At 49.3% G+C, this 15819-nt stretch overlaps 1 protein-coding gene across 1 annotated transcript in view; it reads left to right on the forward strand.

The window, feature by feature from the left end:
- The first annotated feature begins 10214 nt into the window (after positions 1–10214).
- Positions 10215–15819, forward strand: part of LOC148479330 (uncharacterized) — a 212260-nt gene continuing 206655 nt past the window's right edge. Inside the window, exons 1-2 of the mRNA XM_088454607.1 lie at positions 10215–10416; positions 11095–11231. Of these exons, the coding sequence (XP_088310733.1) occupies positions 10215–10416; positions 11095–11231 (339 nt within the window). The remainder of the gene's footprint in view (positions 10417–11094; positions 11232–15819) is intronic.

The following is a 15819-nucleotide window of genomic DNA, read 5'->3' on the forward strand; positions in this document are numbered from 1 at the left end:
AGCGCTTAGTGACGGTGGGGGGGGGGTTTAGTTTTAGGAACCCTCTTGGGGACTTATGGTGCGTACACACGGAGCGATATAAATGAGTGATTTCAACAATATCGTTTTAAATCGTTGATTTTTAGGACCCTACAAACTCATCTATGACCTGCAATGCGCGGGTCGGGATCTTCAGCATTCGGCCTTGCGGCATCAGGATTTAGTCAGACGGCTAAACGCCATCGGCATTTCGTACCCAAATCTGTTTTATTATTAGCTGCACATGATGTCGTTTTCCTAGGATTATTTTGATGACTGGCAGAGCGACACCTCAGACATCTGTGGAAACCCTTCGTTCCCTCACTAGTGCGCTTCTTACTACCTCATCTTCCAATGATGGTGCTCGTCTGTATAAATACTGGTTTCTCTGGCGCATTATCCTTTAAAACGCGCCATTTTTTTTAGATACTTTCCAACTGTCTGAAATGTGAGCAATATTCGCCTATTCAAATGTTTCATTATTTTCATGTTTTTCCTTTTTTATTCTCCTTTTAAAAGATCTTCTCTCTTGTTTTCTACTAGTTTTACCATTTACATTTCACCGCAAATCGTTTTCCAATTCTTTCAGTCTCCTCTTCACATAGTGCAGTTTCTGTAGTGCTTTATTTTCTTTAATTGTCCTAAACGGACGCCCCCTAACCATTTGTGATGGTCTTCACTTACAGTATCTATATAGGAATTAGAGTCAGTCTCTTGCCTAAAAGTTTAATATAAATGGTTCAAATGACAATTCTACAGAACTGGTGCTGAAGGTTAGAGTAATAATAAAATCATTCTGATTTAGGGCCTGATTCAGAGTTGGGAATAGAGAGATCTCTCTCATCTGTGAACCTGAACAAACCATATTGCAATGCAAGGGGTGTAAATACTGGCTGCTTTTACATGTAGCCCACAGATACTGCATAGCTTTATTATTACTCTACAATTTACATGTCAGATTGGAAACACTTCTCCCACATCTATCTCCCTGCACAAGTTACATCTGCCCCCTGCAGTACAGCATGGTGTTACCCAGGGGCACAGTTACTGGCACTATCAGAGTCAGGGTATCACACATGCTGGGCAGCTTTATCCTTACACTGTAATGTAGCTCTGAGCTAGGACACGTCCCTCCCACATCTAACTCTCTGCACATTGTACATCTGCCCCCTGCAGTGCAGCACGGTGTTACCCAGGGGCACAGTTACTGGCACTATCATAGTCGGGGTATCACACATGCTGGGCAGCTTTATCCTTACACTGTAATGTAGCTCTGAGCTAGGACACGTCCCTCCCACATCTAACTCTCTGCACATTGTACATCTGCCCCCTGCAGTGCAGCACGGTGTTACCCAGGGGCACAGTTACTGGCACTATCAGAGTCAGGGTATCACACATGCTGGGCAGCTTTATCCTTACACTGTAATGTAGCTCTGAGCTAGGACACGTTCCTCCCACATCTAACTCTCTGCACATTGTACATCTGCCCCCTGCAGTGCAGCACGGTGTTACCCAGGGGCACAGTTACTGGCACTATCAGAGTCAGGGTATCACACATGCTGGGCAGCTTTATCCTTACACTGTAATGTAGCTCTGAGCTAGGACACGTCCCTCCCACATCTAACTCTCTGCACATTGTACATCTGCCCCCTGCAGTGCAGCATGGTGTTACCCAGGGGCACAGTTACTGGCACTATCAGAGTCAGGGTATCACATGCTGGGCAGCTTTATCCTTACACTGTAATGTAGCTCTGAGCTAGGACACGTCCCTCCCACATCTAACTCTCTGCACATTGTACATCTGCCCCCTGCAGTGCAGCACGGTGTTACCCAGGGGCACAGTTACTGGCACTATCAGAGTCAGGGTATCACACATGCTGGGCAGCTTTATCCTTACACTGTAATGTAGCTCTGAGCTAGGACACGTCCCTCCCACATCTAACTCTCTGCACATTGTACATCTGCCCCCTGCAGTGCAGCACGGTGTTACCCAGGGGCACAGTTACTGGCACTATCATAGTCGGGGTATCACACATGCTGGGCAGCTTTATCCTTACACTGTAATGTAGCTCTGAGCTAGGACACGTCCCTCCCACATCTATCTCTCTGCACATTGTACATCTGCCCCCTGCAGTGCTGCACGGTGTTACCCAGGGGCACAGTTACTGGCACTATCAGAGTCAGGGTATCACACATGCTGGGCAGCTTTATCCTTACACTGTAATGTAGCTCTGAGCTAGGACACGTCCTTCCCACATCTAACTCTCTGCACATTGTACATCTGCCCCCTGCAGTGCAGCATGGTGTTACCCAGGGGCACAGTTACTGGCACTATCAGAGTCGGGGTATCACACATGCTGGGCAGCTTTATCCTTACACTGTAATGTAGCTCTGAGCTAGGACACGTCCCTCCCACATCTAACTCTCTGCACATTGTACATCTGCCCCCTGCAGTGCAGCACGGTGTTACCCAGGGGCACAGTTACTGGCACTATCATAGTCGGGGTATCACACATGCTGGGCAGCTTTATCCTTACACTGTAATGTAGCTCTGAGCTAGGACACGTCCCTCCCACATCTAACTCTCTGCACATTGTACATCTGCCCCCTGCAGTGCAGCACGGTGTTACCCAGGGGCACAGTTACTGGCACTATCAGAGTCAGGGTATCACACATGCTGGGCAGCTTTATCCTTACACTGTAATGTAGCTCTGAGCTAGGACACGTCCCTAACACATCTAACTCTCTGCACATTATACATCTGCCCCCTGCAGTGCTGCACGGTGTTACCCAGGGGCACAGTTACTGGCACTATCAGAGTCAGGGTATCACACATGCTGGGCAGCTTTATCCTTACACTGTAATGTAGCTCTGAGCTAGGACACGTCCCTCCCACATCTAACTCTCTGCACATTGTACCTCTGCCCCCTGCAGTGCTGCGCGGTGTTACCCAGGGGCACAGTTATTGGCACTTTCAGAGTCAGGGTATCACACATGCTGGGCAGCTTTATCCTTACACTGTAATGTAGCTCTGAGCTAGGACACGTCCCCCCCACATATAACTCTCTGCACATTGTACATCTGCCCCCTGCAGTGCAGCATGGTGTTACCCAGGGGCACAGTTACTGGCACTATCAGAGTCGGGGTATCACACATGCTGGGCAGCTTTATCCTTACACTGTAATGTAGCTCTGAGCTAGGACACGTCCCTCCCACATCTAACTCTCTGCACATTGTACATCTGCCCCCTGCAGTGCAGCACGGTGTTACCCAGGGGCACAGTTACTGGCACTATCATAGTCGGGGTATCACACATGCTGGGCAGCTTTATCCTTACACTGTAATGTAGCTCTGAGCTAGGACACGTCCCTCCCACATCTAACTCTCTGCACATTGTACATCTGCCCCCTGCAGTGCAGCATGGTGTTACCCAGGGGCACAGTTACTGGCACTATCAGAGTCAGGGTATCACACATGCTGGGCAGCTTTATCCTTACACTGTAATGTAGCTCTGAGCTAGGACACGTCCCTCCTACATCTAACTCTCTGCACATTGTACATCTGCCCCCTGCAATGCAGCACGGTGTTACCCAGGGGCACAGTTACTGGCACTATCAGAGTCAGGGTATCACACATGCTGGGCAGCTTTATCCTTACACTGTAATGTAGCTCTGAGCTAGGACACGTCCCTCCCACATCTAACTCTCTGCACATTGTACATCTGCCCCCTGCAGTGCAGCACGGTGTTACCCAGGGGCACAGTTACTGGCACTATCATAGTCGGGGTATCACACATGCTGGGCAGCTTTATCCTTACACTGTAATGTAGCTCTGAGCTAGGACACGTCCCTCCCACATCTAACTCTCTGCACATTGTACATCTGCCCCCTGCAGTGCTGCATGGTGTTACCCAGGGGCACAGTTACTGGCACTATCAGAGTCAGGGTATCACACATGCTGGGCAGCTTTATCCTTACACTGTAATGTAGCTCTGAGCTAGGACACGTCCCTCCCACATCTAACTCTCTGCACATTGTACATCTGCCCCCTGCAGTGCAGCATGGTGTTACCCAGGGGCACAGTTACTGGCACTATCAGAGTCAGAGTATCACACATGCTGGGCAGCTTTATCCTTACACTGTAATGTAGCTCTGAGCTAGGACACGTCCCTCCCACATCTAACTCTCTGCACATTGTACATCTGCCCCCTGCAGTACACCATGGTGTTACCCAGGGGCACAGTTACTGGCACTATCAGAGTCAGGGTATCACACATGCTGGGCAGCTTTATCCTTACACTGTAATGTAGCTCTGAGCTAGGACACGTCCCTCCCACATCTAACTCTCTGCACATTGTACATCTGCCCCCTGCAGTGCAGCACGGTGTTACCCAGGGGCACAGTTACTGGCACTATCAGAGTCAGGGTATCACACATGCTGGGCAGCTTTATCCTTACACTGTAATGTAGCTCTGAGCTAGGACACGTTCCTCCCACATCTAACTCTCTGCACATTGTACATCTGCCCCCTGCAGTGCAGCACGGTGTTACCCAGGGGCACAGTTACTGGCACTATCAGAGTCAGGGTATCACACATGCTGGGCAGCTTTATCCTTACACTGTAATGTAGCTCTGAGCTAGGACACGTCCCTCCCACATCTAACTCTCTGCACATTGTACATCTGCCCCCTGCAGTGCAGCATGGTGTTACCCAGGGGCACAGTTACTGGCACTATCAGAGTCAGGGTATCACACATGCTGGGCAGCTTTATCCTTACACTGTAATGTAGCTCTGAGCTAGGACACGTCCCCCCCACATCTAACTCTCTGCACATTGTACATCTGCCCCCTGCAGTGCAGCATGGTGTTACCCAGGGGCACAGTTACTGGCACTATCAGAGTCAGGGTATCACACATGCTGGGCAGCTTTATCCTTACACTGTAATGTAGCTCTGAGCTAGGACACGTCCCCCCCACATCTAACTCTCTGCACATTGTACATCTGCCCCTGCAGTACAGCACGGTGTTACCCAGGGGCACAGTTACTGGCACTATCAGAGTCAGGGTATCACACATGCTGGGCAGCTTTATCCTTACACTGTAATGTAGCTCTGAGCTAGGACACGTCCCTCCCACATCTAACTCTCTGCACATTGTACATCTGCCCCCTGCAGTACAGCATGGTGTTACCCAGGGGCACAGTTACTGGCACTATCAGAGTCGGGGTATCACACATGCTGGGCAGCTTTATCCTTACACTGTAATGTAGCTCTGAGCTAGGACACGTCCCTCCCACATCTAACTCTCTGCACATTGTACATCTGCCCCCTGCAGTGCAGCACGGTGTTACCCAGGGGCACAGTTACTGGCACTATCAGAGTCAGGGTATCACACATGCTGGGCAGCTTTATCCTTACACTGTAATGTAGCTCTGAGCTAGGACACGTCCCTCCCACATCTAATTCTCTGCACATTGTACATCTGCCCCCTGCAGTGCAGCATGGCTTCACCAAGATGATATCTCTCTCTATTCCCAAGTATGAATCAGGCCCTTAGTGTTATATTATAATCATATAATATTAAATCAGAATAATTGTAATATTACTCGAACCTTCAACACCAGTTCCATAGAATTGTTATTGTTTTGCTACCTCCTTTATCCAATTGTCATTTGGGTGTGTGGGAATTTCTGCGATGATAATAAGGTTCAGAAATAAGACTTTCAAAGTGGTGGGTGCTTCAGCGATGAATGCGCACCTGTAAAAAATGTGTCAACATCATTCCTCCTCAGGACCACCCAGAGAACTATGGCCTTTACGCCAGTTGCTCCATGGCCTTGCAACAGATGACCTCTGCCGCGGAACTGGCATTTGGGAACCTGCTTGGACATCCAGATTAACACAGGTAATGTCGCAGTTTGTAGACCGGTTGGCAGCTCCAATGCCCTCTGTACCTACCGCTGAGCCTCAGCTCCCTAGAGCGGAGCCATCTTGGATGCAGACATTCTGTCAGTCTGGCGTCTAGCTCATGTGTCCACATCTTTTCAGCAAATGCTAGACGCAGCCCTGCTGCATGTGAGAGCTCGACTCCTATCTGGGGGAGGTTTGGACTCGGAAGTATCCTCAGATGGGGAAGCGAGTGCTTCTATTACCTCTGATGTGGAAACATCTTCAGTCCCCAGTAGATGTAGAGGCTCTTATTAGAGCAGTAAAGGCTATTCTCCTTGTTGAGAACTCCAAGCAGCCTCCTAGATTCAAAGCACCTGTCTTTAAAAGACAGAAGAAGACAGTAATGGAATTTACGTCTTGAGCATAGCTAGAGGACTTTCTAGCGGAGGCATGTTCTCACCCCTATAGACTCCTTCAGGTGTCCAAGAGCATTGCTACATTTTACCTTCACCCAGCAGAGAACAGGGCTAAGTGGAAGTCTCTCCTCCATAGACACTCATATTACTCGTCTTCTTAGGTTGTCCCTCCTTCCTATCCCTAACACAAAATCTCTTACAGAGCCTACGAATCAGAAACTAGAAAAATTCCTGATGTCCATTTATGTTAATTGCTCTGGCTCGTCCTGCCCTGGCATCAGCCTGGGTGGCTAAAGCTGTTGGCTGCTGGGCAGATGCTTTTGAGGACGGGCTCACTTTGGGTGCTCACAGGAGTGACCTTGTATCCTTGGTGGGGCATGTTAGGGAAGCAGCTTCCTATCCAAAGCAGCCATAGACTCAGGGATTATAACGTCTAAAGTGTCAGCTTCTGCTTTTGCAGCCAGAAGAGCACTGCGGTTGCACACCTGGAGGGCCGACAGAATCAAAGAAGGTGCTGGAAGCCCTTCCTTATTCCAGAGACATTCTGTTCAGTCCAGAATTTGACAAGGTAGTAGCTGCTTTGTTACTGTCAGATCTCAGGGATCACAGCTATCTGACACTGGAGCTCCAACAGTCACGCAAATGGATAATCAATTGACAGAAATCCACGTTAACTCTGTCCCAGGAGATGCTCCACTTGGGTGCCTTGTTGGATTCCAGAGCTCAAAGAGTCTTCATTCCTCCAGACAAGATCTTGGCCTTGCAGACAAGAATCTGCACCCAACGTTGAGTGTCAATACACTCATGCATGAAGACTATGGGGTGTATGGTCTCAATATTCAATATGGTAGAGTACGTCATTTCTAATCCTGGCCTCTTCAATGGGTCATTCTGAAATGATGGATCAAGTCTCGCCCGAACCTCAAGGCACAGATGCTCATTCTTCCCCGAGAGGTTCACCTCTGCCTGCATTGGTGGCTCCAGTGCGCACATCAGGACAAGGGCCACCCTTTTGGATCCAGGAACTGGGTCTTACCACCTATGCAAGCCTTCGGGGGGTGGGGGCCATAACCCGTCATCAAACCTTTCAGGCTCGTTGGATGCAACAAAAGAGCCAGGGCTCTGTGCCAGACTGTTATGTTAGGTAGGGATGATTACCTAAAAGCAGGAATGTAAATAGTCCCGGAGTTGTATGACAGCCTTGAGGACTGGTAATAGGCTAGATGCAGCCGTTGGGCCGAGGTGCAGCCCTTGGGCTGAGTAGTCTAAGCTGGATACGGCCTTTGGGCCATGATGCAGCCTTGAGGGCTGGTGATCTTGGCAGGATGTGGCCTTTGGGCCGTGATGCAGCCCTTAGGCCATGTAGCAGCCTTGAGGGCTGGTGATCTTGGCAGGATGCGGCCTTTGGGCTGTGATGCATTTTTTATTCCGTAGAGCAGCCTTAAGGCCTGGTGATCTTGGCTGGATGCGGCCTTTGGGCCGTGATGCAACCTTTAGGCCGTGTAGCAACCTTGATGGCTGGTGATCTTGGCAGGATGACGCTGGGGTGCGCCAAGTGCCGCCTGGATGACACTGGCAGTGGTACACAACTTTGCCAAATCTGACGCTGAGGTGTGCCAAGTGCCGTCGGGATGACACTGGCAGTGGTACACAACTTTGCCAAATCTGACGCTGAGGTGTGCCAAGTGCCGCCTGGATGACACTGACAGTGGTACACAACTTTGCCAAATCTGACGTTGAGGTGTGCCAAGTGCCGCCGGGATGATACTGGCAGTGGTACACAACTTTGCCAAATCTGAGGCTGAGGTGTGCCAAGTGCCGCCGGGATGACACTGGCGGCAGCACACAGAACAGTGTACCCTGGGTACTGGGATTTGCGCACTTCGGACGCCAAAGTGCGGCCTATGTCGCAGAGTTGACAATGGCGCTGGTACACTAGGTAGCGTACCCTAGATGCTGGAATACACGTTGTGCCACCAAGATGACACAAGCTGGAACAGCAGATTATATGCAGACTGGGCCGTCTGGATGGATCAAACGGTAGTGAAGAAACACAGCAGGACTGGGCTCTGGAACTTAGAAAGATCAACAGGAGACTAGATGCCACTGGAACACAATAAATGCTATCCCCAGCATGGAGTCTAGGGTTGGCTGGATTTTAACAGAAACAGGGCCCAACCAGGGCAAGCCTCCCTAATGACAGACTATTGTGCAGCTGGGCTGTGCACAGACATGAGAATCAGTGTGCACCTGATACTGCACACAGGCAGTAATTAGTGCAGAGCCTCAGTAGTAACTAAAGCTGCATACACACACAGATTTTCTGTCCAACCATCCAACTAGTTGATCGGTTGGAATGAAAATCTGGTAACGTATGGAAGTAAATGATGATCGCTCCTAAATTATTATTATTATTATTATGTATTTATATGGTGCCACAAGTGTTCCACAGCACCTTACAAAGTACATAAACAAATAGGTTGAGATTACAGTACAGTCAAGTACAATACAATACAGGACATGGATAATATACATTGCTGCATTCGTGACCATGAGACCCAGATAAGCAACAATGCAAAGCAACCAAGTGTTAGGTGCTCTAGTAGAGAGAAAGAAGTAGATGAAAGTAGAGTAAGGAGAAGCACAAGAGGGTAGAGGGCCCTGCTCATAAGAGCTTACATTGTAAAGGGGAAGGGCAGACATACAAGCGTGACACAGAAGGGGAACAGGGAGGAAAGAGTATTATGTGGGTTAGGATGAGAGCTGGAAGGCTATGATGAAGTAGTGGGTCTTGAGAGCCCGTTTGAAGATATGCAGTGAGGTGGAGAGTCGGAGAGGGAGAGCGTTCCAAAGGTAGGGAGCAGCACGGACAAAATCTTGGAGGCGGGAGTTTGAGGAAGCAAACAGTTGGCAAGAGAGGCGGCGTGCATTTGTTGAGCGAAGTGGACGGGCAGGAGAGAAGGTCAGAAATGTATGTGGGGGAGGATTTAGTGAGGGCTTTGCAGGTGAGTGTAAGAACCTTCAGGCATCTGAAGGGGAATGGGAGCCAGTGTAGGACTTGAAGGAGAGGGGAAGCAGATGTAGAACGTCTGGAGAGGAAGATGAGCCGAGCAGCAGCATTGAGGACCTATTCTAAATATTACTACAACTGCTGGCACTTGGGCACCTACAGACCACACGTAAAGATTTTCTGTCCAACCATCCAACTAGTTGATTGGTTGGAATGAAAATCTGGTAAAGTATGGGAGTAAATGATGATCAGCAATTTGCTCCTAAATGCCAGAAAACAGATGAAAATGGTCATCAGACAAGTTTGTTCAAAGTTTGATCTAAACAATTTGTTGAAACAACAGTTTTTGTCTATTTTCCGGTGTTTAGGAGCAAATTGCTGATTGTCATTTGCTTTCATACCTTACCAGATTTACATTCCAACCAATCAACTTGTCGGTTGGGCAGAAAATCTTTATGTGTGCATGCAGCTTAGGGCTAGAACTGCAAACTATGCTGCAACCACAGATCCTAACAGGAGGAGCCTTCAGCGTACGCTTGCCCGGCGTTCACCTCGCACAGCATTTTCTGCACGGCGGCTTGTGACACAGACACAGCATCTTCTCTGGGGATGTCCGGTAAAGATACAATTGGACAGTGCAACCATGGTGGCTTACATAACCCACCATGGTGGCACTCGCAGTAACGGAGCCATGCAGGAGGTCAGCCACATTCTCCATTGGGCGGAGCACCATCTACCAGCACTGTCCGCAGTCTTCATCCTGGGAGTTCAGAATTAAGAAGTGGACTTCCTCAGCCATCAGTACATTCATGCAGAGTGGGCGCTGCATCCGGTCGTCTTTCAACTACTAGTCCACCATTGGGGCCTATTAGACATAGACATGATGGCATCTCGGCACAAACATCAGCTACCTAGATACTGCTCCCGCACCAGGGATCCAGATGCTCTTCTGGTAGACACCCTGACTGTTCCTTGGAACTTCCCTGATTTACATTTTCCTTCCGGTCTCGATTCCTTGGGATCTCTGCATGTTCAAGCTGGAAGGAGGCATGATGATCTTGGTGGTGCCGGATTGGCCATGGCAGGTATGGTACGCAGATCTACTGGGTCTCTCCATAGATGCACCACTGCACCTTCCTCAGCGGCCGGATCTTCTGTCACAGGGTCCGTGTTTCCATCCAGATCTGGCCCGTCTCCCTTTGATGGGGTGGCTCTTGACACATTCGTCCTGAGAGCGAAGGGGTTTTCCAGAAGGGTAATTCGGACCTTGCAGTATGGTAGAAAGCCGCCTTCGGCACAAATCTATCACTGGGTTTGGTGTATTTTTCTTGGTGTGCGACTAGGGTTTTTAACTAAGTCATTTTGCCTTTCACATATCCTTTCCTTTCTACAGACAGATCTAAACTTGAGCCTCCAGCTCTCATCTTTAGATGTCCAGGTTTTGGCTTTGTCTGTTCTTTTCCAAGGCAGATAGTGCTGTTATCAGATGTGCACACCTTTTTCCAGGGAGTTCTCCAAGATCTCCTGTCAGTTCCCTTTGAACCGTAACAGACCGTTAAATTACGCTGGCTTACATGGAAGACAGTCTTTCTTCTAGCCATCGTGTCAGCCCGGAAAGTGTCTGATTTGAGCTCCCTATCATTCCGCTCCTGTTCCTTATTTTCCATTCTGACAGGATTGTGCTGCGGACCTGCCTGGGCTATCTTCCCTAGGTGGTGTCACGCTTTCCATATCAATCAGGAATTGTGGTTCCTGCTTTCCAGGTTTCAGATCCTTCCCATCTGGAAGCCTTCACGTTCACAAGAGGGGCTTGTCAGCTACTAAGCAGACCTTGGCCCGCTGGCTTCACTTCACCATTTGCCAGGCTTACTCCTTGGCGAACCTTCCTACCCCTGATGTGGTGAAGGCCCATTCCACTTGGTCAGTGGAGACTTCATGGGCAGTGTGCTGTGGGGTTTCTGTAGAACAGCTCTGTAAAGCTGCCATGTGGTCATCTGCTCAGACCTTCATCCATTTTTATGCCTTTTATACTTTTGCATCTTCAGACGCTACCTTCGGTCGTTCTGTGCTCACTGGAACGTCCTTGCCCATAGGGGGACGGTTTTGGGATGTCCCCCTGTGCCCCCTAGTGGAGGAAGAAGAAAAGAGAAAAGGAGACTTATGTTGCTTACTTGTTAAAAGTCTCTTTCTTTGACTCCATACAGGGCACCCGACCTAATGCACCCGACTGCCGAGTTGTGTTTCCTTGGTGACCTGTCCTGCTGTACTTTACATGGTTTGTATGGTTCTGTATGTGTGCCAGACTTCCTCCTCTACCTTGCAAACTAAACTTAGGTCCAATGGCTGGGGGTGGGGTATAGAGAAGAGGGAGGCTGGGCTTGTGAGTATTTTCAATTAACTATTTGGTGCCCAGACTACACCAGGCTATAGCCAGTGTCATGCCTGTACCCCCTATGCAGTCAAAGAAAGAAACTTAACAGGTAAGCTGCACAAGTCTCATTTTTCCATCCTAAATACTGTTTTTTATCAATGTCGCTGTGCCTTGTGGCAGATTAATATGTTTAACCAGTCATTTAATTAGTTGCACACACTATCTCACATACTCACCTATGTATCCCTGAAGCCAATCACGTCCACTTGTCCAAGTAGATAATCCAAAGGGTACTTGGAACGAAGAGGTGAGTATAGATTTTTTATTACATGTAGGCATCCCCAGGCTTGGCAAAAAAAACGCAAATCCCCCGACCCGCGGACATTAGTATTGTCCTCTAAGAGCAGTACTACCCGAATGATGGTTTCACTACAGAAATCCCGGTGCAAAGCGCTCATTGGCTGAGATAGGTGAGCCTTCTGCCTCTCAGGCAATGAGCGGTTCTCACCATTGACTGCAATGGTGAGAACCGCCGAAAGTAACTTAAGGTTACTTCCGTGCCAAATTAAAAAATGGCGCCTCAACGCCATTTTTGAAATCTAAAGATGGCCGCCGCAAGCCGTGATTTGTTTTGCGGCGGCCATCTTCAAATCACCCCGCCTCGGCTGGCTTATATAAGCCAGCACGGGACAATGGCACGGCAGTCCAACGGCGGAGAGGCAGCAGAGAAGAACTGCCAAAGAAGATGCCGGGGAAGTCCTGGATGGGTGGCGCCCTCCAGGTGAAGATGTCGTGGAAGTCCTGGGGGAGGCGGCAGCCATGTTAAAGAGCTTAAAGGCTGCCGCCCCCCAGGTGAAGGTGCAGGAAAATAAAATATTAAAACAATCAGTGTTCTTGTTTTATTTTAATATTTATTTTATAGGGGTACTATAGGTACCAGCGGGCCCTTAATCATCTGCTTGCTGGTACTTGTAGTTCTCCAAGTACCAGCATGTGGGGGAGGCTTGCTGGGACCTGTATTCCTGCAAAAGACAATATTTTTACTTTCATATACACCACACTACACTATCAACCCGGCAGCCACCGGCCAGGGATAGCCCCGGGCTATCAGGCCTGGGTGCCCTTGAGAGGGGGACCCCTTTATGCGGGATCCACAAATCCCCAGGGATCCCCGGCCTGGGTTGACAAGCGGTCAGGGGTGATGCTTCGCCTTGGGGACCCGGTGAATTGGGCTCCCCTGGCTGTGGCATTACCCCCCCCGCTAGAAACAATCCAGTGTTGGTTCTGGTTAATACAGGGGGACCCTACAAATTTTTTTTCCCCTGTATTTCCAGGACAGGCTCAGAGCCCAGTGCTGGTTGCGCTGAATACAGGGGGACCCCTATGTGGTTTGTCCCATTTTTTGGCAACCAGGACTAGTTCTGAAAAGCCTGGTGCTGGTTGTGCCTCATACGGGGGACTTCTACGTCATTTGTCCTCTGTATTCTGGCAACCAGGACTAAAGGGGAGATGTATTATTGGCGAAAATGCGGTAAAACCCCCGAAAATGCAGTTTTGGGGTTTTTTACCGCATTCCCCGTATGTATTAAGCGTTGCTAGGTAACGCCACCTTCAGGTGGCGTTACCCAATAGAAGCCTATGGGCTTCTTAGTGCGACGCTCGGGGCTGGGAGGGATCCCTCCCATGAGCCCCCGTGGGCCGCGGCCTTCTGCGCATGCGCAGAAGGATTGCTGGGTGTTAAATCCGGAAGTCCCTCTGCCCGGCAGCATCGCAATGGACAGCTCTCATCGAGAGAGCTGTTCTTTGCGATATTCTTGGTACATACCGCGGTATGTACGCGAAGTCGGGGGGTATGTACCGCATCGGCGATGTCGCCGATGATACATCTCCCCCTAGTTTTGAAAAGCCTGGTGCTGGTTTTCCTCATACGGGGGACTTCTATGTCATTTGTCCCCTGTATTTTGACAACCAGGACTAGTTCTGAGAAGCCCAGTACTGGGTGTCCCTCTTACGGGGGACCCCTACAGCGTTTGTCCCCTGTGTTTAGCACAACCAGTAGTGGGTCTCCAGAGCCCAGGCTGGTTGTTGCTATGGGGGGTACATGCGTTTTTTTTTTTTTTAATATACTTTCAATAATTTTTTACTGATCCGTCCGTGCATCTGTGTCTTATTGATTTTTTTTTTTCAGACGCAAGCCACACGGATCGCACTGATGCGTGCGTGCATCTCTGAATCATTTATTTTACACAGATGCCTGCATCACGAATCTTACTGATCCATGTATGTATGCAGTCAGCTATCTTTAGATCTTGCACGTTAGTTCTTAAGTCAAACTGTCCTGTTTAAGCACCGTATCGTGTCCTTGAGTGACGGGGAGTGTTCAAGGGAAATCATTTTGTGTGTAGCCGTTCAGGGCTGGGACCATCAGCACCATGGAGCCTTTCTGTCCTCCGCTGCTGACCCTGTGCACTGCCCCGCACGCCTGCAGCCTGCCCCCTCAGCCGTCTCTCCCTCTGCATGCCTTTCTGTCTCACCCATCCACACCGCTCTGTTTTCTCTCCCTGTCCAGACCACTATTATCCCATCTGCGCAGCTCTATCTTCCCAGACCTTAGTTGCATAGACTGCATCAGAGTTGCCTACGTTTGCAGATCTCTTCCCGGGAGAAGCCCAGGTAAGAGAAGCAGGAGGGGGGGGCGATGGGGGCGGGGCATAACTAGTTGCATCATTAAGCCCCTCCCCTCATGGTAAAATTGCCGCGATTGGCTAGAATTTGCATAGGAGGCGGGGTCAAATGACGTGATTCATGTAGTCACGTTTTAAGCCCCGCCCCTACACGGAGACCCGCGGGTATTCTCATTCTGCCCACTTCACTAGGAAGTGGGCAGAATGCGGGAGAAATGCCTACCCTTCCGGGGGTGCGGAGGGTTACCCGAAAAATCGGGAGCCTCCCGCGAAAACCAGGAGGGTAGGCATGTATGGACTGCATGTGTGTATTCCAATGAGGCCAGACTGTAGGGGGTAAATTTACTAAAGTGAGAGATTTAAAAGTGAGTTTTAAAAGTGATGTTGCCCATAGCAACCAATCAGATTCTAGCTATTATCTTCTAGAAGGTGCTACTTAAATGTTATGTAGAATCTGATTGGTTGCTATGGGCAACACCACTTTTAAAACTCATTTCTAAAAATTCTCACTTTACTAAATTTACCCCTAGGTCTGCAATGAGGGGGAGAGGCTAAATGATGTGATGCACGACACTTAGCCCCGCCCCCTCCCTACAGACCCGCAAATTCCCTATTAAACTTCCCCATCCTGCCCATTTCACTGGGAGGTGGGCGGGGTGTGGGAGATCTGTCTATTCTTGCTGGGGGGGGGGGGTTCTGCCCAAAAATTCAGGAGCCTCCTGCGACTTCTGAGAGAGTGTGCCAGTATGTGCTGAGATTGTCAGACCCAGGAGAATTTTGCAGTGTCTCTCCTGGTCAAATTAATATTTCATTCTATAAAAAAACCATCCAGCAGCCCACCTCAGCAGGATGTCCCACAACTCAACGGCACAACTTTTGTCTGCCCACCAGTGCAAGAAGTTCATCGCTGGCACCCAGTAATAAGGGGGTATATTTACCAAAGGTCGGTTTTGGGCGTCTTTTTTGCAAACCGATTAAAATACAGACTTTAGAACATCGAATCAACAATCGATTATTTAACATAGCCCAGATTTTGATCCGCAGGTTTACCGATGGTCGGCTCTAAAACTGACCACAAAAAAGACGACAAGCCCGCCCAAGACCTACCCGTGGCAGACAAGTTCTGGGGAAGCGCTGCTCAGATCACTATGATTTCTGCAGGTTGTGTTACTTACAAAAGTATAGATATAGTTAAAAATAAAATGTGTGGAGTCTCCCCCAAATCCATAGTCAGCCCCAGACCTCTCAGCCTGGGCTGGTATTGGAAAATCGGGGTGGAATGATGTGGGGTTCCCCTTATTTACCTAAAACCTGTATCTGGCTGAACCAGCTGAGGATATAATGTTGTAGCAGGAAGACACACAGTGTGGGGGTCCCCATGCGATAACATTACCCAGACAGACACTGCACAGAGCCATTCGTTGTTCCTCAGG

Source organism: Taudactylus pleione, unplaced genomic scaffold (genome assembly GCF_031769625.1).
Source record: "Taudactylus pleione unplaced genomic scaffold, aTauple2 ptg000620l, whole genome shotgun sequence".
Lineage (NCBI taxonomy): Eukaryota > Metazoa > Chordata > Amphibia > Anura > Myobatrachidae > Taudactylus > Taudactylus pleione.